The following is a 24,815-nucleotide window of genomic DNA, read 5'->3' on the forward strand; positions in this document are numbered from 1 at the left end:
GTTTTAAACCTTCTCTAGGCTATAGAGGAATCAACTTGCCGAATAGACAATAGAGACCAGGGTCAACTTAGACAAGGCATCCAGCTATAGGAGATTACTGTATTGTTACGTAAATGCTAAGTCAAGTCATTTGAATTTCCTTAAGAATAAAAAAAGTTAAATAAATATAATAATATACCTATTCAGACGTGGGTATAAAGTATATTATTGTTATCATCATTATTATCAATAATAATAATAATAATGGTTATGATGTTGATGTTATTATTATCATTATTATCATTATTATTATTATTATTAACATCAACGATATTCTTATTATCAGTATTATTATTATTATTATTATTATTGTTATTATTATTATTATTATTATTATTATTATTATTATTATTATTATTGGGCGGTGAGGGTAGTAGTAGTGGTTAAAGCGTTCGCTCGTCACGTCAAATACCCGGGTTCGATTCCCCACATTGGTACAATGTGTGGAGCCCATTTCTGGGGGTCCCTCGGGTGATATTGTTGAAATATTGCTAAAAGCTGTGTGAAACCAAACTCACTGAATTGATTTACATATTTATAACTAGAACTTCCTTGTGGAAGTCATGGCCTTGTAATTATTGTTGTCGATATCTAATAGCTGCTGAATGTTTATGTGTTGTTGCTAGGGCCTTCAAGACAGAAGCGCCTTTCCGAAACGAAAACGAAACCTTGCAGCGAGTTTTGTATAAGCGCGGATTCTAAAATGGCGCGATGAGAGCCTTGGTTTTCATACTAACTTATGTTTGCCCACACCAACAGAGAGTTACTGAATACATATACTTTTTATGTGATTTCTTGTATAGTTACAGTTATGCATGTGTGATTTCAAGCAGGTGTAATTCAAGTAAGGTAAGTCCCTATGTGGTATACTTAGGGTCTCACCCTATTTGTCGGATACTCTAGGCCTGTGAAGATCCGGGGTAGAATAGGTCTTCAGCAACCCATGCTTGCCGTAAGAGGCGATCGGGTGGTCAGGCTCGCTGACTTGGTTGATGCAGGTCATCGTATCCCAATTGCGTGGATCGATGCTCATGGTGTCAATCACTGGATTGTCTGGTCCAGACTCGATTATTTACAGACCGCCCTCATATAGCTGGAACATTGCTGAGTGCGGCGTTAAACAACAAACAAACAAACACCAGAAACTCTAAAATCACAAAGTCCACGGCTGGGATCTCAATACAGAAAGTTGTCTATTTATGTGACTATTAAAGCCTATGAGACACAATGAAAGTATTCATTTAGTTATTACAAGTGTCTGACAAATAGGGTATGATCGGGACTAATCCATTTTATCACATGGGTAACTTTGGATGTGGGAGAACTCAACCGTGGCTTTTGTAATTTTAAGCTGTCTGACAAATGGGGTGAGAACAACCAAAGGGGGCGGTCGGGTAGCCTAGTGGTTAAAGCGTTCGCTCGTCACGCTGAAGGCCCGGGTTCGATTTCCGACATGGGTACAATGTGTTAAGCCCATATCTGGTGTCCCCCGCCGTGATATCGCTGGACTATAGCTAAAGGCGGTGTAAAACCAAACTAGCTATGGTTTCCCATGGGTTTCATTTCACTGTAATCTTAGCAATTACAGTAAAGTAAAATGATTGTTACAAACGGAAAGATATTTAACTTGTTTAAACGATAAAAGTTTAATCAGAGCTTATTGTAAACTTAGAATTTCTCTGCACAATTTTCATGAAAATGTATGTCGCAGGTCCAAAGACGGTGATGTTGTGAACTCTATCTGTACAAACTGTTCATCCGGAGAAGTAGAGGATGAATACCATGTCTTACTTATATGTGAAACGTATTCCCATGTAAGGTATAAATTTCTCTCCATGTTGCAAGTTATTGTTAAAGACCGTCAGTTAATGATAAATCTGCTAAAATCTGAAAATCATGATAAGATCCATGCTGTTTCTGTATTTATAAAACATGTCTTTATAATGAGGAATGTGTAACTTGATTTAAAAAGTAATCATGTACATCGACAAATGTTAATATCCAATCTGCATTGTACTATGGTCCTTGATGGCTAAATTACTGAAAAAACTGTCATGTCTTCTCTTTAAGGGATGTTAAGGGAGCCCAGTGGCTACGGTTTAACCCATCACGCCGTGGAGCCGAGTTCGATTCCCCATGGAAACATTATGTATCCATTCTAAGTGCTGTATTGGTTGATAATGCCAAAATGTTACATTTAACATCACCTGATAATAGTAATTGTAATCTGTGGAAATATATATGGTGTACAGTCGCGCGAGGGGCACGGGTGGCCCAGTCGTCTAAGGCGCCGCGTTTCGCTGTGCAGAGTTGCGTCCCTTGGGCACGCCGGAAACCTATGATTGTGGGTTCAAATCCCGGTTTATGTTTCTGGGTTTGTCAGGACCATACCGGTCCTCGTGGGTTTCACCGAAGTGGTAAACATCTGAGACCTGCATCACTTGGGGCTTTCCTCCCACATTAAGCTGACTCGACGCGACATAACAGGAATATTGTTAAAAGCGGCGTTAAACCTCATTCACTCACTCACAGTCGAGCGAATCTCGTTAAGTAGAATCCCGATAACCAAAAGACCCAGATACATGTAGATAGAAACTACTATTGGAAGTCCCGACTCCCGACTACATCCTTCTTAAGAGGAAGAATTTATGGAGGTCAACTTCTTTATTATGTGTTTCTCCGTGTATCACTTCTAAATGCCATTAAAAAACTTACATCCTTCTTTATCTATGATCATTTGAAACTACAACTGTCAAAGTAGAAAACCACCTGAGTGAAACACTACCTCGTCCATCTGAGTTATTTATATTTATGCAAATTAATAGTTACACTAGAAGGAGTGAGTGAGTGAGTGAGTTGGGTTTAACGCCGCTTTTAACAGTATTCCAGTTATATCACGGCGTGTCAGCTTAATGCGGGAGGAAAGCCCGAAGTGATGCAGGTCACAGACGTTTACCACTTCGGTAAAACCCACGAGCACGGGTATGGTGCTGACAAACCTAGAAACATAATCGGGGCGAACCGGGATTCGAACCCACAATCATAGGTTTCTGGCGTGCCCAAGGGACGCAACTCTGCACAGCGAATCGCGGCGCCTTAGACGACTGGGCCACCCGTGCCCCCTAGAAGGAAGGAGTTTATGCTACCGTTCACATATTGTATTTGGGTAGAGTACGTGAAGGTATTAATATGTATATGTGTGGTATATATGTTGGGTGTGTGTGAGTTCTGTTAAATTATTTTGAAATAATGTATGTTCACGTTGGTATATTATATCTAAACTTACTGGCAAAAGAAAGTATACACGCATGTTTGATGGTGGCTAAAAGAAACAAACAAGAAATGGTCATTTGTTGATGATGTAATTGATACGGGTGTTATATTTTGTGTTTAAGCCCTAAAGTTTGAATTGTTTTCGAGACTGATGTCAACCTAGTAATGTTTTGATAGCGTTTGTTATATTTTGTTCAAATCCAAATTTCAAGCGTATGCTTTCTTTTTCCTTGCAGCTTTCAACAAAAAGTCGATTGGACTTTGAATGCAGTTAAACTACGGTTATAACGAACTCAAAGGGATCACTGAGTTTATTATATAACAGCATATATACAGCAAATGGCCGGGACCAAAAATTTGTTAGTTTTATCCGTCAGTTCGTTATAAGCGTGTTCGTTATAAACGTAGTTTATTGTATTTTCGGTGTCGCATCTATGGCGCTACAGTTCACTGTGTATAGTGGCCTCTTTCAGGCGTCCAAGAAACTTATGGTCGTGGTTTCGAAATCCCCCCCCCCCCCCCCATCATGTTTCTAATATATATATTGAATGTGAATATTTAATAAGAAAACCCTATGTGATGGAGTGTAGTAGTTTATGATGTAAATTAAGGTTCAAGAAAGCCGAAGAGATCTACTGAAGTGACGAAGTGAAGTGACAGTAGATTTTAAACTATTTCTTTTCAAAATATTGTTTTACTAAAAGCCTAGTTAAGTCGAGATGAAACTAAACCAAGTCTAATTTCCTTGATCCATGAAAACAGCAGAAAAAAGTTGTATTACCATAAATTACAATTATTTTACAGAAATGTTTTCAGAGGAATTTTCGTCCAACACCGAGTCTTGTATCATGTGTATGGTACAAATGTTTAGAAAAGTGAGGAAGAAAGGGATTGTACGGACACTTCTCTAAATATCTGGGAAAACCTGGTGACAGCTTACCGTGTGTCAAGGTACACTTATAGCTTTCACTGTATGCGTTGACCTTGTATAGGTTGACATTTCTGCATGCTTTTCAATTTTATCAGCTAAAAAAAGACCCCGGGCCTTCGGCTTTTAGTCTCTGAGCTTCCTAATTATTCTTATAATCATAATTATATTTTATTTGCAACTCCCACGTTTGGACGAGTATATCAAGGAAATGGGTACACTCGTCCAAACGTGGAACTTGCAAATACAATATAATATAACAATGGGGAAGTTCAGACATTAAAGGCCGAAGGCCCGGGTTATCTTTTAGCTGATAAAATTGAAAAGCATGCAGAAATGTCAACCAATACAAGGTCAACGCATACAGCTGTCACCAGGTTTCCCCAGATATCCCCAGAGAAGCGCCCGTACAATCCCTTTCACCCTCACATTTGTACTCCACAAGACTCATATTTTTTTTTATACAGAACCTTTTCTGCTCTGCTGTTTTCATGGAATCAGGAAAAATAGACTTGGTTTAGTTTCATCTCGACTTAACTAGGCTTATAGTAAAACATATTTTGAAAAAATGTATAAATTCCTCTGTCATGGCGCAGGACAACACAAGTGTGGGCGCCACGAAGTGGGACTGTAGACATCACTTCCCTACCCCACTTTAGTAGCCCTCTTCGGCTGTCTTGAACCTTAATTTACGTCATAAACTAACACACTCCATCACAATAGAGTTTCCTTATTAAATATTCACAATTTACATAATACATACAAAACTAGAATGCAGCTGGCTCTGTATCAAATGTTTGTTTGTTTGTTTGGTTGGTTGTTGTTGTTTAACGCACACTCAGCAATATTCCAGTTATATGACGGCAGTCTGTAAAAAATCGAGTCTGAACTATAGCTGAGTCTGAGCTATATGACGATGGCCTCTGTATAATCGAGTCTGGACCAGACAATCCAGTGATTGACATCATGAGCATTGATCAACGCAATTGGGAACGATAACATGCATCAACCAAGTCAGCGAGCCTGACCACCCGATCCCGTTAGTCGCCTCTAACGACAAGCATAGTCGCCTTTTACGGCAAGCATGGGTTGCTGAGTGAGTGAATGAGTTGGGTTTAACGCCGCTTTTAACATTATTCCAGTTATATCGCGGCGTGTCAGCTTCATGTGGGAGGAAAGTCCGAAATGATGCAGGTCTCAGATGTTTTCCACTTCGGTGAAACCCACGAGCACGGGTATGATGCTGACAAACCTAAAAACATAAACCGGGATTCGAACCCACAATTATAGGTTTCTGGCGTGCCCAAGGGACGCAACTCTGCACAGCGGAAAAACGTACAGATAAAACATTTAGCACATTGCGAATAAACGTATATGAAATAAGTGATATAATAAAGTCTCTTCCTTTGAATAAAGCTTCGGGCCCAGATCGCATAAGTCATACAATTCTGAAACATACTGTAGCATCTTTAAGTGAAGTCTTATGTCTATTATTCAATATCTCATTGAGAACGCGTACATATCCAAGCCAATGGAAATCAGCACATGTTAATGCCACTATTAAAAAAAGGTGACCCAACACTATCCTCAAATTATAGACCAATATCTTTGATAAGCTGTATCGGGAAAGTATTCGAACGAGTTGTGTTCAAGCACTTGCACAATTATTTTCATGAGAAATCGTTGATATACAATTACCAATAAGGATTCTAAGATTGTCACTCGACCGTCCACCAACTGGTGGAATTATATAATCAAGTGTGTAAAGCAGTCGATAACAAAGAGTTCTATTGTATGGTATTCTGCGATATTTCTAAAGCATTAGCTAGAGTATGCCATGTATGGCACAGTGGGCTTATATATAAATTGTCATGTTATGGTATAAACGATGAATTACTAGAGTGGCTGGCTGATTACGTAGCAGCTCGCAAACAATCTGTACAGTAAACTACGGATATAACGAACACGCTTATAACGAACTGACGGATATAACGAACTTACTTTTTGGTCCCGACTACTTGCTGTAGTCTTGCTGTATATGTACTTATAACGAACTGCGGTTATAACGAACTAAAATGTGCCACAGTGATCGGTACTAGGCCCTTTCTTGTTCCTTGTGTACATCAATGATATTACTGACAGATTGAACTGTGCAACAAGATTATTTGCTGATGACACATCCCTGAACATATAGAAACTACTATGAATAGCAATTTAAACAAAATTAATGAATTGGCTCAAGACTGGTTAATTCTATATAATCCGAGCAAAATAAAATTAATTCTCGTCTCCACAATAATGCCGCAGAGAACTTATTATGAAATTATATTTCGATAATCAAAACATTGAAAATGTTAAAACACACAAACACCTGGGTGTTATATTGTGGTCATCAGGCAATTGGTCATGTCATATTGATTCAATTATTAAAACAACGTCAAAGATGATTCATTCAATGAGAAAGCTGAAGTATATGCTCTGTCCTAGTGTGTTGAATAAGATTTATGTAATGTTTATTAGACCACATTTTGAATATGCATGTGAAGTTTGGGACGGTTGTGCCAAGGAGCAGAGTGACAGATTAGAAAAACTCCAACTGGAAGCAGCAAGAATTGTAACTGGTTTACCAACCTATACTTCCGTCAAAAATTTATATTTCGAAACTTCCTGGGAGCCCTTATCAGAGCGCAGGAGAAAAACGTAAATTGTGTTTATTCTATAAAATGTATAACAATATGACACCTTCATACCTGAAAGATCTTGTACCTCACTCTGTCGGGACGAACGTAACATACAACCTTAGTACTGCTCACAATATAACTATGCCTCTATTACGAACTAAGTTATCTGAATCCTCGTTTATACCATCCGCGATCAAATTGTGGAATACATTACCTATTCAGCAAAGGAATATTGAAACATTCCATCATATTTCTCATATGGTTTAAGGGAAATTAACATAATACATACAAAATTAAGATATGATGACAATGAATTAAAAATGACTTATTTAGAAAAGGTTTAAACGAGGATCCAAAATGCCAATGTGGCAGCCCATGTGAAAATTCATATCATTTTTTCATTGAATGTCCTTTATTTAAATCAGCTAGAAATGAATTGTTGCACTCATTATTGTTAATTGTGAAAGATACTTATGATGTAAATATTGACCTGATGCTAGTTGGAAATGCAATTTTACCTAATCATGTGAAAGAAAGCACTTTTAGGAATGTACATACATATATAAAGAAAAGAAAAAGGTTTGAGTGAGCAGTGTGAATGTACATACGTTTCTCTGTCTCTTTTCTTTCTGTCATTTGATTTATTAACTGTAAATAAGCATACCTGTAAATCTATGGAAGAGGGCGTTCTACGTTGTGATAACTTGAGCCCAATCCTTTTCATGAGAATAAAATATGTTTAAACTAAAAACTATCATAATGCTAATAGACGATTAGCATACAAATGTATGAGATTTTACTGTATTTGTTAAAGGTACAGAGCCTTCATGTCATACTGAAGCTTGTTACATCAATAACAACAACGCATCTCAACCAGGATGTTTTGAACCATGCACGGAACAGGCGCGTAAACAAGTGAGCTTGAATTCGTGGCATTCAGCCTCACTGCGTTTCTTGAAACCAAGGAAATGTCGCAGTAACCTAGATTTCTAGCTGCAGATGTAGGTATATATAGCCCTAGTGCAGCATCACCATCACAAACACTTGACGTTTGGCAAGAACAAGGTAAGATATATGTTTATTCACAACTCCATATACATGCTCGGGTTTTTCTCTTTCTTGCTCGTTGGTGATGTTTCTATGGCAAACTGCAAGTCCCGGATGTTGATTCTTTTCTCGTTAACTGATCATTAAAACATTTTCAGAAAATGCATAGTTTCAACATAAAGACACTGTATATAGAAGTATTGTGAGGATCGCATATCGGGGAAGGAGAGTGAGTGAGTATGGTTTTACGCAGCTTTTAGAAATCTTCCAGCAAATCACGGCGGCGGACACCAGAAATGGTCTTCACACATTGTACCTATTTCGGGAATCGAACCCGGGAAGGTCGAACGCTTTAACCACTAGGCTACCCGACCGCCCCATCAGGGAAGGAGAAAGCCGTGTGTGTGTGTGTGTGTGTGTGTGTGTGTGTGTGTGTGTGTGTGTGTGTGTGTGTGTGTGTGTGTGTGTGTTATTGATCAGAGTTATTGGATCGTGAATTGTGCCTTAATTTCCATGTATCAACGAGGATTAGATTAGCAATCCTATTGCTGAATTAGGCGGTATACAGCATGTCACCTTGAATTTGGAAAATACTCGATTTTGATAGCTAAGGTCAATCTAAGGTTATTAAACCAATAGTCGATTTGAAGGCCGCATCGCCGCGGAAGCTTTCATCTTTAGAATAGTACATGAACTTCTTTTACAGTTATTTCGGTAGTATATCTAAATAATCATGTGTATATTTGTAGGCTACAAAATGCAAAGTTGCGGTAACTTCAATATTCAAAGGATGTGTACCAATATATTTCTACACTTCTAGAAATCTACAAAGAGAATGTATTTCGAGTTTTGAGGACAACACAGAGCTTGCTATTTGGAACTCTTCAATATACGACTGTGACGCCATTTCTTTTTCGTCAGAATGTGCGATAAGACGCCATGATAGTGACGTGGGGTGTAGAACGAAACCTTTCCAAGGCTTGCTTAGTTTTCTTCAGGGTGCCTCCCTCATAGCTTAGGACGTTGCCGTGCTACAAGCTTTCATGTCCCTGTCATAAGTTCGAGTGAAGCATTAGGCTGTAAACAAACTGCTTGAGCACATACAGTGATACAGAGCGCCATATTCTGTTTAATGGCAGTTGTCGGTGATCCCGTGTTCTGGTCGAAAAAACCCACTCAAAACGCTGGACCCAACCCGTGACGCTTCGCTCAATAGATTTGCTAACACCAAAGAGTTCGCGTTGTATATAGTCATGGTAGAATGGAGATAAACATACTGTGTTTTCAGTGTTGAGTTAGGTTACCTGTACATTTAACCTCGCTAAACTGAACTTGGAATGTTCAAATGTTGCATTTAGCTCGTATATCTCATAATTGAATAACGCAATCACCTAGATTAAATAAAAAATAAAAATGACAAATTAAAACAAAGTTAGCATGCTAGCAGACTCCCCACTATGTCATATCGAGAGGAATTGCACATACATGTATATGCAAAATGGATTTTACACTACCAGACTATTCTAAATAACAATCAGAGTTACCCACTGTCTCTGACAAATCTTAATTAACAGAGTTTATTTTTTAATTTTTTTTAGAGGAGGTGGTGGGGGCTATATATTCACGTGAAACCGAATTCTACAGTCAAAATTCCGGGTTTCTGAATTTAGAAACAGTTTGTATACTGTCTCGGAATATATACACTTTCATTTTATAGTCATACTTTTCTCATGTAAACACGACAGGTAGTCAGTCGAAGGCGCTACAATTCGCTGTACAGAGTTGCGTCCCTTAGACGTGCCAGAAACCTATGATCGTGGGTTGGAAACCCAGATTCGCTCTGATTATCATTCCAGGTTTGTCCGTGGATTCCCTAAAGTGGTAAACGTCTAAGACCTGCATCACTTTGGGCTTTCCTCCCACGTCAAATTGACACGCCGTGATATAACTGAAATACTCACTCCCCAAGTTAGGTTTTCTTCATTGTCGTAAAATATCAGCTAATGAGCCTGATTGGCCGGCTCCAGTTGTGCTTGATGCCAGACTGACGTTATACTCATGTCCACTCTGAGGTGGAGCTTTTACAAACAGTCTCCCACCTCGTCTCCCTTTCCCAAACTTGAAATGACACGTATATCATATACATAATGTGTTTATATTCACAGATATCCAAAGATGACAAAACTCCTCGCCGTTGTAGCCATGGCCATGCTGTTTGTGCTGCCCTACGCCCATGGCAATGGAGGAAGTTGCTACGCGCCTCCGTTTGTGTTCGGCTCGACGTGCAGGTCGGGTCCGAGTCCCCGGCTCCGCTACTCCGTCAGCGTCACTGGCAATGCGGGGACACAAGTGTGCTGTGAGGCCAGAACCTGTGACACCAGAGGCTGCAGAATGAGGAGTATTGGGTGTGGTAGCTCCACTTTTGGTTCCACTGTCCCATGGGGGTACAATATCGCCACCCCGGCTGTCAGGTGCAAGGGAACGCCTTTCGGAGCCTATATCCGCTTTTCACACTGAGATGGGATGGACTTCCGGGTTCTTCCGCTTTACCCACTTTGATGGGACAGGCTTTCAAGCTCATCCGCCGTTGACACCGAGACACGGTGGAAGCGATGTATGCTGAGTGGAAAAATCCAAGAACACTTCCAAACAAAAAGCTGAAATATTTTGTATAATGTTATACACCAAAGATGTCATATTTTATATCGGTTGTGAAAATAAAACATGCTAACAAAATATGCGTGCTGTTAATTTCAGTTTTTGTAATAAAACAAGATGCTGGTCACAACAAGCTCCTAATAGTGATACCTCCTCTCCTATATCTCTGTCGGGGCGGTCGGGTAGCCTAGTGGTTAAAACGTTCGCTCTTCAAGCCGAATGCCCGGGTTCGATTCCCGACATGGGTACAATGTGTGAAGCCCTTTTCTGGTGTCCCCCACTGTGATATTGCTAAAAGAATATTGCTAAAAGCGGCATAAAACCCATTTCCCCGAGGCAAGAGAGTTAACTGACTTTAAAAGATCATTTTCCACCCCAGTTGGCGGTATGGCTTCGTGGACATATTAGTTTCGTATTAGTTTCATATTAGTTTCAACAACATTAATTGATAAACATAGAAGGTCTTAAGTGAACTGAACAAGGCTATAGTCTGTAGCAATGTTCATAAGAATAAATGCCTGTCGTAGGATCTGGCTACAGTGGGGATCAGTGCCTCTGGATTGACTGTGTATTCCTTTCGGGTTATTGAGGTATGAGGTGCAAACAAAAGTGCATACAAAAGTTTGCACTGTTTTTTTCGATTCATACCTCAATATACCGAAAATAATACCCAGTCAATCCTTATAATTAAATTCGACAACCTAAACATGTGGTATCTACAGTAGGTTAATCAAAAACAATTATATGAAACAAAGCAGACAAAAATGACGAGACTGAAAAACATTTCAGGGGTAGGAATACACACTGCAAGAGAGCCTGCACGTTGTCTTTTTCCTTTCCGACCGCCTCTGTGGTCTAGTGGTAGAGCGTGCGCCCAGAGAGCGGAAGATCAGGGGTTCATACCAAAAGACATAAACAATTGGTACTTGTTGTTACCCTGCCTGGCGCTCGGCATAAAGGGGCTAAAACAAGGACTGGTCGGCTCGGAGTCAGTATACTGTGTCTGAGTGGGGGATGTCTGAGTACTGCGGTGCGCCGTCAAACAACACACAAACACATACTTTTTATGCAAATTCTGTGAGTGACGGTGCTACCCGTCGAACAGGACGTGCTTACCCTTTTCGAGAACACCTGGTGTCATCACCGATTTTCAACGACCCATGCATATAATTTTAACCAGTTTTGACTTTGAACAAACCAAGACGCATGTAGCATACTGGTCAGCGGTGAACTTCAGTGTAGAACATGATGCTTGTCGGCAACTTCACGCATATCACATGTTGTAGATAGCGTGTTACCATGTTACGCTACAAACTTTCAGGTTCATTCTAGCGCTATTAAATTGACATGTTGTAATAATGCTAATTTAAACGTGCAAAATGAAAAACTGTTCCGTTTTCCAGGTTTCAATTGAAACTTTATATCCCTCAGTGTTCTCTGTTTCTAGCATCAGTGTTCTTTCACGCCGAAGTTAATTGCTTTTGTTTTGTTTAACGCCGCACTCAGCAGTATTCCAGCTATATGACGGCAATCTGTAAATAAGCAAATCTGGACTAGACAATCCAGTGATTGGCATTATGAGCATGCATCCGCGATATAGCGATGACATGCATCAACCGAATCACCGAGCCTGACTACCCGATTCACTTAGTCAGCTATTACGACAAGCATATGTTGCTGGGCACCTTATTGTTATCCGCAATGTCCACGCGTTCGAGGTTAATTATTTCTTAGCAAGGAATATGAACTGGGATACCAATCTTGACCCAGGCAAAAGAATTTCTGTCTTGATTACATGCGCCACTGACTTCACCTGGAATAAAATATATCATCTTAGATACTGCCCATACGGTTGCAGATATACCTAGCGGACTGAACCGAGGCGTGCCAACCATTTCACAACCTAGATGGATATGCGCAATGTTGAACAGTGATCTTCAAACTGTGAATGACATGGGGTGTGGTAATAAAATATAATTGTTAACGTTTGTTGCTTTCACACGTTCTCATTATGGCATATCTCCGTGGGAATTCGGGTGTTGAAATTCCCTTCTGAATTCTACTAACTTAATTAGCGACAGGTTAGTAAACAGCGAATTTACTATTATGCCTGGTAGAATGCACGCGGCAGAGAGAAGGGGTATCATTCTGTTTCGGCGTCAAAGCCACATGACATTGATCACTTCCGTCTTGGTCATTGTCATGCTCGCCATATTGAGACAAACAAGGAGATTATTATGGATTAGGTGTACATTGGCTTTGTGACGTTGTTGATGTTAGTTTTTTCATGTGTGACAAAAGTATGAACTTTATAGCATGTACCCAATGAAGAAAGGGTGGTTAAGCCCCCTTTACACGACTGCGACCTTTGTGCCACCTTTGACGAATAAAAAACTGGCCAGGACGCTCAATGGTCGCCTGAACCCTGAAAATCATGTATCTATGTAACTGCTCCAGCAGTTGTTCAGCAGTAACGGCTCGAGTTGTTCAGCGTCTGCAACCACAGTACAAGCCCTCTGTTTATAGGCAGACTGTGGAGGCATTACAGGTAGCTCAAAGGAGGTAAAAAAGAGGCAGAAGCATTGCCATGGTGTCTCAAGGGTTGCAGTGGTCGCCGAATGGAGGCACGGCGGTCGCCACAGTCATCGTTCAATGCACGCTGTTGGTCGCCCAAAGGAGGCACAGGGGAGGCAGAAGCATCGCCCAGATTGACAGGAAAAAATTGCAACAGAACGCATCTTTTACCTGGCGACCATTCGACGACCACTGTGCCTTCATTCTGCAACAACGGCAATGCTTGTGCCTCCCTTCTGCCTCCTTTGAGACACCTTGAGGAACCAGCCTCCTCGGCGACCTTTGTGCGACTGTTTTGAACATGTTCAAAAATTCACGGCGACCATGCCGTCCATGGCGATGTCTGGACCTCCCGTGTACCACCTTGGAACGACCTCGGCAACCATTCTGCCTCCTTTGAGCCTCCAACGACGACCTGGCAAATTTTATGGTCGCACACGAGAGGCACAAAGGTCGCCATCCTGTGTAAAGGCCCCATTGGATAAGTTTGCCAGTGTAAAACAAGATTTCTTTGGACAATATTCCAGTTATATCACGGCCTGTCAGCTTAATGTGGGAGGAAAGCCCGAAGTGATGCAGGTCTCAGACGTTTACTACTTCGGTGAAACCCACGAGCACGGGTATGCTGCTGACAAACCTAGAAACATAATCGGGGCGAACCGGGATTCGAATCATAGGTTTCTGGCGTGCCAAGGGACGCAACTCTGCACAGCGAATCGCGGCGCCTTAGACGACTGGGCCACCCGTGCCCACCAGAAGATTATGAGATTTGTAAATATCACTTATTTAATTAGTATAATTCACAGCTTAAACCAGTAGTTCTTTGAAAGATGTTTAGTAATATCAAGTAAGTGATAAGTAAATGAGTAAAGTCTGCTGACATGTTAGTGTCTGACTGGACGGTGAAATTCACGAACATCGGTTTGTTGTAGGTACAACATAGCCTACGACTTCAGTATTGTGTGTGTTTTTACAATGTAAGAGTTAAAGTTGTTATACACTATCAGAGCCTAGAAGTTCAGGCTCAATAGTGCCTTTAACAGGACATCATGAAAGCGAATCAGCATAGCGTGGGGGGAAAGCCCGAAGTAATGTAGCTCGCGATAGTCCTTTTGGTACTTCGAGGCAACCCATAACTGCAGGTCTGGTGCTGACGGACAATGGGTCATAATCGTTTTGTTTTATTTGGTTTGTTGTTTAACGCCGCAATCAGCAATATTCCAGCTATATGACGGCGGTCTGTAAATAATCGAGTCTGGACCAAACAATCCAGTGATTGATATCATGAGCATCGATCCACGCAATTGGGATACAATGACATGCATCACCACCTGACAACCCGAACCCGTTAGTCGCCTCTTACGACAAGCATAGTCGCCTTTTACGGACAGCATTTGTTGCTGATGACCTTTTATATCCCGGAGGGCGACTCTGGGATTCTGGCGGGTCAGCTTGTACAGTGAGTGGGGACGTCATACACCACTGATGGACTATTATCTGGAGACAAATGCAGGATTCTTTGAGCAACAAGTTCTGTCCATGCTTGCATATTATTTTAGGAACTTGAAATAAACACATGTTTGGTATGAGTCTTCTATAAAATATATCAGGTCAAATTTGCTTTTTTATTTTTATGCTTTTATTTGCCAAATATTTTCACGCTTCGTGGAAAAGTCATTTCATTTGCAAATAAATGGGCAAATGTGATAATACATTAAGCTTTAACACGAATAATGCCAAAAAACAATATTCTGGCTATCAGAAAGAAATCCCCAGTCGTCTTTGACAACTTTCTCCAGGGTCGCTCTGGTGGTTTTCTGCTGACCGGTGACGATAGCAACGGCTTGTCCATCACTTATGACGTCACCAATACCGGGCGTAGATACTTGACTCCAGCAGGAATTTCCTTTCAGATAGGATGAGTTAGGGTTACCCCATTCACCGGCTCCTATTGGACTGGACCACCAGTTGTTGCTGGAAACAGTAAAGAGGGTTGGGGAACCTCATTCACCCAGCTTATCCCCTTCCAATAATGTATTTTCACTTGGATCAAATTGCAACAGACTTTATTTCACCACAATGCATTTCTACAAGGGCCCAAGAACAACATACTTAAAGTCCCAAGCAATCCCAGTTTGGGAAATATGTCTAATTTGCATTATCCAATATGGCCACCAATTATCAACACATCGTCAGATATTTCAGATGAGGTTCAATCTTTTGATGAAAAAATGCATGTGTTGTATTGCAAAATATCCAAACTATGTTTCTAAAATGATATTCACGAGAGCTACTGAACGTTTTCGACTATTGACAAATCTCAAATATTCAAGATGGCCGTCGATTTCAAGATGGCCGATACATACATACATACATACATACATACATACATACATACATACATACATACATACATACATACATACATACATACATACATTTGAGGAACGATGACTCCTGCCTTCTTGAAGACATCAGCGACGAAGATGCTGTTCTTGTTGGTGTCCTTTCCAGTTTTGTAGGCGGATTTGAACGACCATTGTGTGCTGTCCAGATTTCGGTCAGCTATTTTCTGTATGGTGGTTCCCGAGACACGAGTCTTCAACCATGACTATGATTATTTTAAATAAAATATACTCATGAATTGAGAGAATGTGAATTCACTGTCAACGAAAACATCCTTATCGCTGAGAACTTTCCCGTTGAACTTAAAACCATTTTATATTGCAGTGTACATTCCATGTATTATATAACATTCCTCCGTTAAATTTACAGTCTTAAGTAAACATCCGCAAACATGACACATGTAGTCTGGGATTAATACTTCTTAGGAAGTCACTTGTCTCTGTCCGGGGAGCGGTTGGTAGGTGGTTCGATCCCCGTCCGCGTCATGCCAAAAGACGTTAAAAGGTGTTACTTACTGTTACCCTGCCTTGTTGCTACCCGGCATTAAGAGGCTAAGACAAGGACTGGTCGGCTTGGAGTCAGTATACTGTGTCAGTGCGGTATCCATGTTACAACTGGGGCATGGTATTTCGGTGGACAAGCAGTAGAAACCCGACTTTAGTCCAGACAACGAGACAGACAGACGGATGGACGGTGGGGTAGTTGGGCGGGCACGCACGCACGCACACACACGTGATTGAAGTGCGATGATCTTGAACGGGACGTTTGATCCCCATATCAACGCACCCCAATTCTAAGGAGACGTTGTGTGACAACCTGTTGTTTTTGTTTGTTTGTTGTTTAAAGCCGCTCTCAGCAATATTCCAGCTTTATGACGACGGCCTGTAAATAATCGAGCCTGGACCAGACAATCCAGTGATTGACAACACGAGCATCGATGCGTTCCTTGGTTGCTGAAGTCCGATTCTAACCCGGATGATAACGGAGGTCACTGCATGTATCGTTGTTTAGTGCACGTATGACTAAACATTTACACAGCATTTCCACTGGTCGAGAGGTCTGTCACGTGGCCGTGAATCTGATGCTCATCAGCGTATGAACGATACAGTTGACGCTCAAACGTTTTCCACGAGACTGAGGGCCAAACTGAATGAAGTCGGAGCTTCATGTGACCCAAAGATCAGAAACAACGCTTCTGTAATTATTCGTGCGAGGGATGCTAGGGAAAAGCACTTAATCGCGTGATGAAGGGCGGTCGGGTAGCCTCGTGGTTAAAGCGTTAGCTCGTCACGCCGAAGACCCGGGTTCGATTCCCGATATGGGTACAATGTGTGAAGCCCATTTATGGTGTCCCCCGCCGAGATATTGCTCGAATATTGCTAAAAGCGGCGTGAAATCAAAATCACTCACTCACCCCGTATCTTGGTAAGTGAATTTTTGTTATAATGATTACATATTGTTAGAAGATGCAAAAAGAGCTGCTTCGGGACCCTAGAATTAACAGGCATGTTTTTAAAAATTTCATAACATTTTTTGCAAAAAAATTATTCACTTATTAAAATTGCACTTTTTCCTATCAATATCGTTTGTATAAGAAGTATTTTGTTAGTAAATTGAAAAAAGGAAAAATCATCTTGATGATCACTTAAATACATTCATAAAAATTAAATACTCACAATTCCATTAACGCCAAGAATCCAAGCTCCAAAACAAATGAACGCTGTGCTTGCAGTACTACCCTTCATGGCTGTGCTGCATCAACACAACGCCAGTGTTATATAAAGATCAGGAGCGACGAGATCGACTCTGTCTGCAAGCACCCGGTGACAGCTGGTGAATTGTTTTTTACAAGGAACATGTGGCAGTGTACGTGTGTGTTACGATGTGCCTCGTTGATAACTTACAGACTGTCTATATTATACGTACCTATTACACAGTACAGCATCCAGTTACCGGCCACACGCTGTCCATTCCGTGTATCTGTCCCTGATTCATGACAAGATACAACACGTGTGAGGGTATCCTACTTTCATGAACTGTTGCGATAGTAACCTGTTCCCCGAATACACGCTCAGCTCGTATTGTGATGCCTCGTGCATGTACATCTTTCGTTACATGGGGTGTTGTGTTGATCGTGATTACACTCGGTGGTAGATAACAGGACAAGGACATGAATTGTACACCGCGAACAGCTGCAGAGTTGCTGATTTTGGTGTCGTGGTTAGTTGACTGGAGGATGATAATCGGTTTCTGATCGATAAAAGTTTAACATAGAGGGTAAACAATAATTTTGGCGTCAAAGTAAAAACTGGTTAAAATTATATTTATGTATCGATGAAAATCAGTGATGACACCAGGTGTTCTCGAAAAGGGTAAGCATGTCCTGTTCGACGGGTAGCACCGTCACTCACAATTTGCATAAAAAGTATGTGTGTGTGTTGTTTGACGCCGCACAACAGTACTCCTGCCATGCCACGGCCTGTAAACACTCGAGTTTTGACCAGACAATCAAGTGATCATGAACCAGACATTCTATCATTTCTAGAAGGATACATATCCTGGACATGGTGTCATGTTTTACTTATCGGCAGTAACAAGGCAGGAACAAGGTATAAATGAGATTTTGTCGTGCTACAACTACCAAGACAGTCAGCTGATATAATAAAATCAACAACCCAGACAGTGATAAACCAACTACCATCAACTCGAACAGCTTTTGTTTTGTTAAATATCTCGGAATATATACATCAGAAAAAGGTAAAACACTGATAGAAATCCTAAAATAGCCTAAAATTGACACACAATTGCTCAAATTTGAAGTAATGATGTTGTTTTTACTCTATAGCGCAAGATAACCCCCAAAGTAAAGAAATAAATATTGAACTTGTTATTGAGTGTCGGGAGCCCTTGCGTGCAAGATATAAGTAAGAGTTAGTTCAAGTTATAATGTAAAGGGTAAAAAAACTTGCCTAAACCATGCTCCATGTGCTCGGGTGAAATCACGTTTTACTGTCCAGCGAGAAAATGGTGGTTGCTACTTAACAACGTCCGGTTTGGCATGGACAGCGCATACCCACTGTGTATTGGGTCAGACCTGCCTCCGACTCACTCATCATTATTCCCAGGTGTGGACGGAGTGTCGAGTTGCTTATGCCCGAACTGTTTATTCTATTAAACATTACGCTTTCATATTTTGTCAAGATAAGAAATTCTTTTAGTGGTGACTTTGGAGGCTATGTTCACTATTGCGGAAGCGTTGCCATGGTACCCCGCACTATTGCAGTATTATTGTGAAAGTAATAATTTATTTTTTTTATAATTACATTTGTGTTGTGTTCATTGTAATTTCTGCATTCTGATTAGCTGACTTGGTCACGCGTTATTGCACTCATTTTCCAATGAATGTAAAAAAATAAAGCCACGCCCACTGAAGCGGACTACTTTCAACACTGTGACAAGTCGGGGAACCCGTTTGTCGAGAGACTTCCATTTCCGCTTATCTGTACTGTCATGCACGGGACCTTTTAGCAATATTCATGTATATTCATCGTCAAATCCATCCTTTAACGCCGAAGGAATGAAGGTGAAGTGGAGGTTAATGCAAGTTCATGGTGACGTGTGTGTCTGCTTGTACTGGACTAATGCCGATTGTATGCCGCAGTTTAACATGAGTACCCCTCTCAGACACAGTATACTGACTCCGAGCCGACCAGTCCTTGTTTTAGCTCCTTAATGCCGAGCGCCAGGCAGGTTAACAACATGTACCATTTTTTTACGTCTTTTGGTATGACACGGCAGGGTATCAAACCCTGATCTTCCGCTCATTGGGCGCACGCTCTACCACTAGGCCACAGAGGCGGTGGGAAACGAATGAAAAAGAAAACGTGCAGGCTCGCACGCAGTGTGTATTTCTATCCCTGAAATGTTTTTCAGTCTTTTTTTTATATAATTGGTTTTGATCAACATATTGTAGATAAAACATGTTTAGGTTTAAATATGAGGATTGATTGGGTATTATTTTCGGTTAATAGAGGTAGTGAGTGAGTGAGTACGGTTTTACGCCGCTTTTAGCAATATTCCAGCAATATCACGGCGGGCGACACCAGAAATGGGCTTCACACATTGTACCCATGTCGGGAATCGAACCCGGGTCTTCGGCGTGACGAGCGAACGCTTTAACCACTTAGCTCCCCGACCGCCCTCTTTGAGGTATGAATCGAAAAAACTGTGCAAACGTTTGTAAGAACTTTTGTTTGCACATCGGTTTTTCGATTTATACCACAATGAACCTCAAGGAATACAAAGTAAATCCTGAATTAAACCAAATTTTACGGCTTGATAATTTTATTAATCAATGTAATAGAACGTCCATTTTCCTCCCTGTCACTTCTCAAACCAAAGGGAAATAACTCTAATCGTAACCCTTGCTGATCGACAGGGTAACACACATTGCAATCCTCTCAACAGAGATATAGTGGGTGAGTGAGTTGGGTTTAACGCCGCCTTTAACATTATTCCAGTTATATCGCGGCGTGTCGGCTTAATGTGGGAGGAAAGCCCGAAGTGATGCAGGTCTCAGACATTTACCACTTCAGTGAAACCCACCGGCACGGGCATGGTGCTGACAAACCTAGAAACATAATCGGGGCGAACCGGGATTCGAACCCACAATCATAGGTTTCTGGCGTGCCAAAGGGACGCAACTCTGCACAGCGAATCGCGGCGCCTTAGACGAGTGGGCCTCCCGTGCCCCCCGACAGAGATATAGGGGAGGAGGTGTCACTAGTGAGCAGCATCTTATTTTATTACAATAACTGAAATTAACAGCACGCATATTTTGTTAGCATGTTTTATTTTCACAACCGATATAAAATATGACATCTTTGGTGTATAACATTATACAAAATATTTCAGCTTTTTGTTTGGATTAAAAGGAAATGTTCTTGGATTTTTCCACTCAGCATACATCGCTTCCACCGTGTCTCGGTGTCAACGGCGGATGAGCTTGAAAGCCTGTCCCATCAAAGTGGGTAAAGCGGAAGAACCCGGAAGTCCATCCCATCTCAGTGTGAAAAGCGGATGAAGGCTCCGAAAGGCGTTCCCTTGCACTTGACAGCCGGGGTGGCGAGATTGTTCCCCCAAGGGACAGTGGAGGCAAAAGTGGAGCTACCACACCCAATACTCCTCAGTCTGCAGCCTCTGGTGTCACAGGTTCTGGCCTCACAGCACACGAGTGTCCCCCCATTGCCAGTGACGCTGACTGAGTAGCGGACCCGGTGACCCGGACTCCCGAAAATTGAAGTGTCCGAACTGCACGTCGAGCCAAACACAAACGGAGGAGCCCAGCAACTTCCTCCATTGCCATGGGCGTAGGGCAGCACCAACAGCATGGCCATGGCTACAACGGCGAGGAGTTTTGTCATCTTTGGATATCTGTGAATATAAACACATTATGTATATGATATACGTGTCATTTCAAGTTTGGGAAAGGGAGACGAGGTGGGAGACTGTTTGTAAAAGCTCCACCTCAGAGTGGACATGAGTATAACGTCAGTCTGGCATCAAGCACAACTGGAGCCGGCAAATCGGGATCACAAGCTGATATTTTACGACAATGAAGAAAACCTAACTTGGGGAGTGAGTGAGTTATATCACGGCGTGTCAATTTGACGTGGGAGGAAAGCCCAAAGTGATGCAGGCCTTAGACGTTTACCACTTTGGTGAATCCACGGACAAACCTGGAAAGATAATCAGAGCGAATCTGGGTTTCCAACCCACGATCATAGGTTTCTGGTGCGTCTAAGGGACGCAACCCTGTACAGCGAATTGTTGCGCTTTCTAGCGACTACCTGTCGTGTTATGAATTTACATGAGAAAAGTATGACTATAAAATGGAGTGTATTTATTCCGAGACAGTATACAAACTGTTTCTAAATTCCGGAATTGTGACTGTAGAATTCGGTTTGACGTGAATATATAGCCCCCACCACCATCTCCACAAAAAAAATCAAAGAATCAATTAATTAAGATATGTCAGTGGATAACTTTGATTGCTATTTTAGATTAGACTGATAGTTTAAAATTCATTAGCAATTTTGCATTTACATGTACGTGCAATTCGTCTCGACATAACATAGTGGGGAGTCTGCTAGCCTGCTAACTTTGTTTTAAATTGTCATTTTTCATTTTTAATTATTATAGGTGATTGCTTGATTGAATTATGAGATAAACGAGCTAAATTCAACATTTGAAACCTCACGTTGCGCGTTCGGTTCCAAGTTCAGTTTAGCGAGGTTAAATTTACAGGTAACCTAGCTCAACACTGAAAACACAGTATGTTTATCTCCATTCTACCATGACTATATACGGGGCGGTCGGGTAGCCTAGTGGTTTAAGCGTTCGCTCGTCACGCCGAAGACCCGGGTTCGATTCCCGACATGGGTACAATGTGTGAAGCCCATTTCTGGTGTCCCCCGCCCTGATATTGCTGGAATATTGCTAAAAGCGGCGTAAAACCATACTCACTCACTCACTCATGACTATATACAACGCGAACTCTTTGGTGTTAGCAAATCTATTGAGCGAAGTGTCACTGGTTGAGTCCAGCGTTTTGAGTGGGTTGTCGATCAGAACACGGGATCACCGACAACTGCCATTAAACAGAATATGGCGCTCTACATCACTGTATGAAAGAGAGAGAGAGATTCTTTATTTCCTCCAGAAGTTAATCCGAAGAATATGGCGCTCTACATCACTGTATGTGCTCAAGCAGTTTGTTTACAGCCTAATACTTCACTCGAACCTATGACAGGGACATGAAAGCATGTAGCACGGCAACGTCCTAAGCTATGAGGGAGGCACCCTGAAGAAAACTAAGCAAGGTTTCGTTCTACACCACACGTGACTATTATGGCGTCTTATCGCACATTCTGACGAAAAGGAAATGGCGTCAGAGTCGTATTTTGAAGAGTTCAAAATAGAAAGGTCTTTGTTGTCCTGAAAACTTGAAAAACATTCTCTTTGTAGATTTCTAGAAATGTAGAAATATTTTGGTACACATCCTTTGAATATTGAAGTTACCGCATCTTTGCATTTTGTAGCCTACAATTGTACACATGATTATTTAGATATACTACCGAAATAACTGAAAAAGAAGTACATGTACTAGTCTAAAAATGAAAGCTTCCGCGGCGATGCGGCCTTCAAATCGACTGTTTCAATCAGGGGTGGTTTATTGTGATTTAATACCGCAGATTGACCTATCAAAATCGAGTATTTTCCAAATTCAAGGTAACCGCCTAATTCAGCATTAGGGTTGCTAATTTGTTTCTTAATAATATTGTAAAAACTGATGTACACGCATGTCATGTCATTGCGAATTACACATACACGAAGCTACAAAATGGTTGATGCAAAGAAACAATGTAAGTTGTCCTGTGTCTCTGATATATCATAACTCAATAATAGCATTCGGAATTAAAGCACAATTGACGATACAACGACACACACACACACACACACACACACACACACACACACACACACACACACACACACACACACACACACACACACACACACACACACAGAGTTAACGAGAAAAGAATCAACATCCAGGACTTGCAGTTTGCCATAGAAACATCACCAACGAGCAAGAAAGAGAAAAACCCGAGCATGTATATGGAGTTGTGAATAAACATATATCTTACCTTGTTCTTGCAAAACGTGAAGTGTTTGTGATGGTGATGCTGCACTAGGGCTATATATACCTACATCTGCAGCTAGAAATCTAGGTTACTGCGACATTTCCTTGTTTCCAAGAAACAGAGAAGAAGCGAAATAAGACGAATTCAAGCTCACTTGTTTACAGGCCCGTTCCGTACACAGTTTCGCTGCGTCAGCAGACTCTATCAACATCCTGGTTGAGATGCGTTGTTGTCATTAAAGTGACAAGCTTTAGTATGACCTTAAGTCTCTGTACCTTTAACATATACAGTAAAATCCCATACATTTGTATACTAATCGTCTGTTTCCGTCACATGATTTATTGTTTGTGGCATTAATGTCAGCGTGTGCGTCAGTGTGGTGGAGCTAAAGACGTATTCCCGTATTCTGCTTGACAATGCAGGTACATGTTGAGTGGCTGCTGTAAAACAGCTTTGGTTATGTACCATTGCGTTATCTTTTCGTTAATATTTTGTTGCATGCTTCTTTGTCACAGCAACAATATAAATCGCTGTCCCTTCCCACCCCCTCTAATTTGGTATTAGCTTCACAATATGCAGTTACTTTTTTATTCAAAATTAATGACATAATACATCAATAGGATTGGATAAAGCTCTAGTAGTGTCCACACTTATCGCGTGATGAAGGGCGGTGGGGTAGCCGAGTGGTTAAAGCGTTCGCTCGTCACGCCGAAGACCCGGGTTCGATTCCCAAATGGATACAATGTGTGAAGCCCATTTCTGGTGTCGACCGCCATGATATTGCTGGAATATTGTTAGAAGCGGCGTAAAACCATCTCACTCACTATCCCGAGATGATACACTGCTTGGCTTGTGACCCCCGAGAAAACGTGTGGCTATGCATTATTTCAGTAGTAATAAATAAAGTGATATTGTACTTCATATTTTTGTTAATTCGTTTGCAATGTACAGGGACATAATATAATTATATACTGATCTATAAAATTTTCTATAGATGTTTTATGCTTCACAAAATCACTGAGGTAAACATTTGTTTTGGGTACAAAATCACATACACCCCCATGAGTTCCCCTCGGCACATTGTTATTATCAGCTGGTGGTGAGGTTCTTTTGCTGTTTGGATGACATGGGTTAGCATGTTGAAAATAACAACCACTTCTTTGTCTGACCCAATGCTGATTAGGTCTCTCCTGCGTAGCTGGATATGTACAAGCAAACAGACAAACAAACAAACAAAAAGCGTGGGCTGTATGACCTGCCGGATTGTGTGGGATCGTGCCCCGACTTCTTGAATCGTTACTCATGCTGTCAATCACTTGTTTGCCTGGATCGATTATATTTGTTTTTTGTATAATGCTGGACAGTTCAGCTATGAGGCGGCGTTCTGTAAATAATCGAGTCTGGACCAGACAATACAGTGATTCATAAGCATCGATCTACGCAACTGAGCTATACTATGACATGCATCAACCAAGTCAGCGAGCCTGACCACCCGATCCCATT

General features: G+C 41.3%; 1 protein-coding gene and 2 long non-coding RNA genes across 3 annotated transcripts; 1 reads left to right on the forward strand and 2 right to left on the reverse strand.

Annotated features, from left to right (window-relative positions):
* The first annotated feature begins 7,771 nt into the window (after positions 1-7,771).
* LOC125381002 lies at positions 7,772-10,706 on the forward strand. The gene is made up of 2 exons (XR_007221587.1): positions 7,772-7,986; positions 10,134-10,706. It is a non-coding gene; the product is annotated as an uncharacterized LOC125381002 (long non-coding RNA).
* Positions 10,707-14,832: 4,126 nt separating this feature from the next.
* On the reverse strand, positions 14,833-17,463 carry LOC124120676. Its single transcript, XM_046483556.2, has 3 exons — positions 17,283-17,463; positions 15,639-15,811; positions 14,833-15,174 (listed from the first exon to the last, which is right to left on the reverse strand). Exons 1-3 carry the CDS (start codon positions 17,349-17,351, stop codon positions 14,922-14,924), a joined length of 495 nt encoding a protein of 164 aa, XP_046339512.2. The 5' UTR covers positions 17,352-17,463; the 3' UTR covers positions 14,833-14,921.
* Positions 17,464-20,441: 2,978 nt separating this feature from the next.
* On the reverse strand, positions 20,442-23,528 carry LOC124120688. The gene is made up of 2 exons (XR_006858872.2): positions 23,316-23,528; positions 20,442-21,039 (listed from the first exon to the last, which is right to left on the reverse strand). It is a non-coding gene; the product is annotated as an uncharacterized LOC124120688 (long non-coding RNA).
* Between the last annotated feature and the right edge of the window lie 1,287 nt (positions 23,529-24,815).

This window comes from Haliotis rufescens, unplaced genomic scaffold (assembly GCF_023055435.1).
Source record: "Haliotis rufescens isolate VD_foot unplaced genomic scaffold, xgHalRufe1.0.p SCAF_16, whole genome shotgun sequence".
In the NCBI taxonomy this organism is placed as follows: Eukaryota; Metazoa; Mollusca; class Gastropoda; order Lepetellida; family Haliotidae; genus Haliotis; species Haliotis rufescens.

Excerpts from the sequence above, each read along its gene's own strand:
- LOC124120676 (XM_046483556.2), bottom strand. The coding sequence starts at position 17,351 with ATGAAGGGTAGTACTGCAAGCACAGCGTTCATTTGTTTTGGAGCTTGG. Across the intron at positions 15,812-17,282 it reads TTCTTGGCGTTAATGGAATT|TCATGGTTGAAGACTCGTGT; the intron begins GTGAGTATTTAA and ends AAATAATCATAG. Across the intron at positions 15,175-15,638 it reads GGAGTCATCGTTCCTCAAAT|CAACAACTGGTGGTCCAGTC; the intron begins GTATGTATGTAT and ends TACTGTTTCCAG.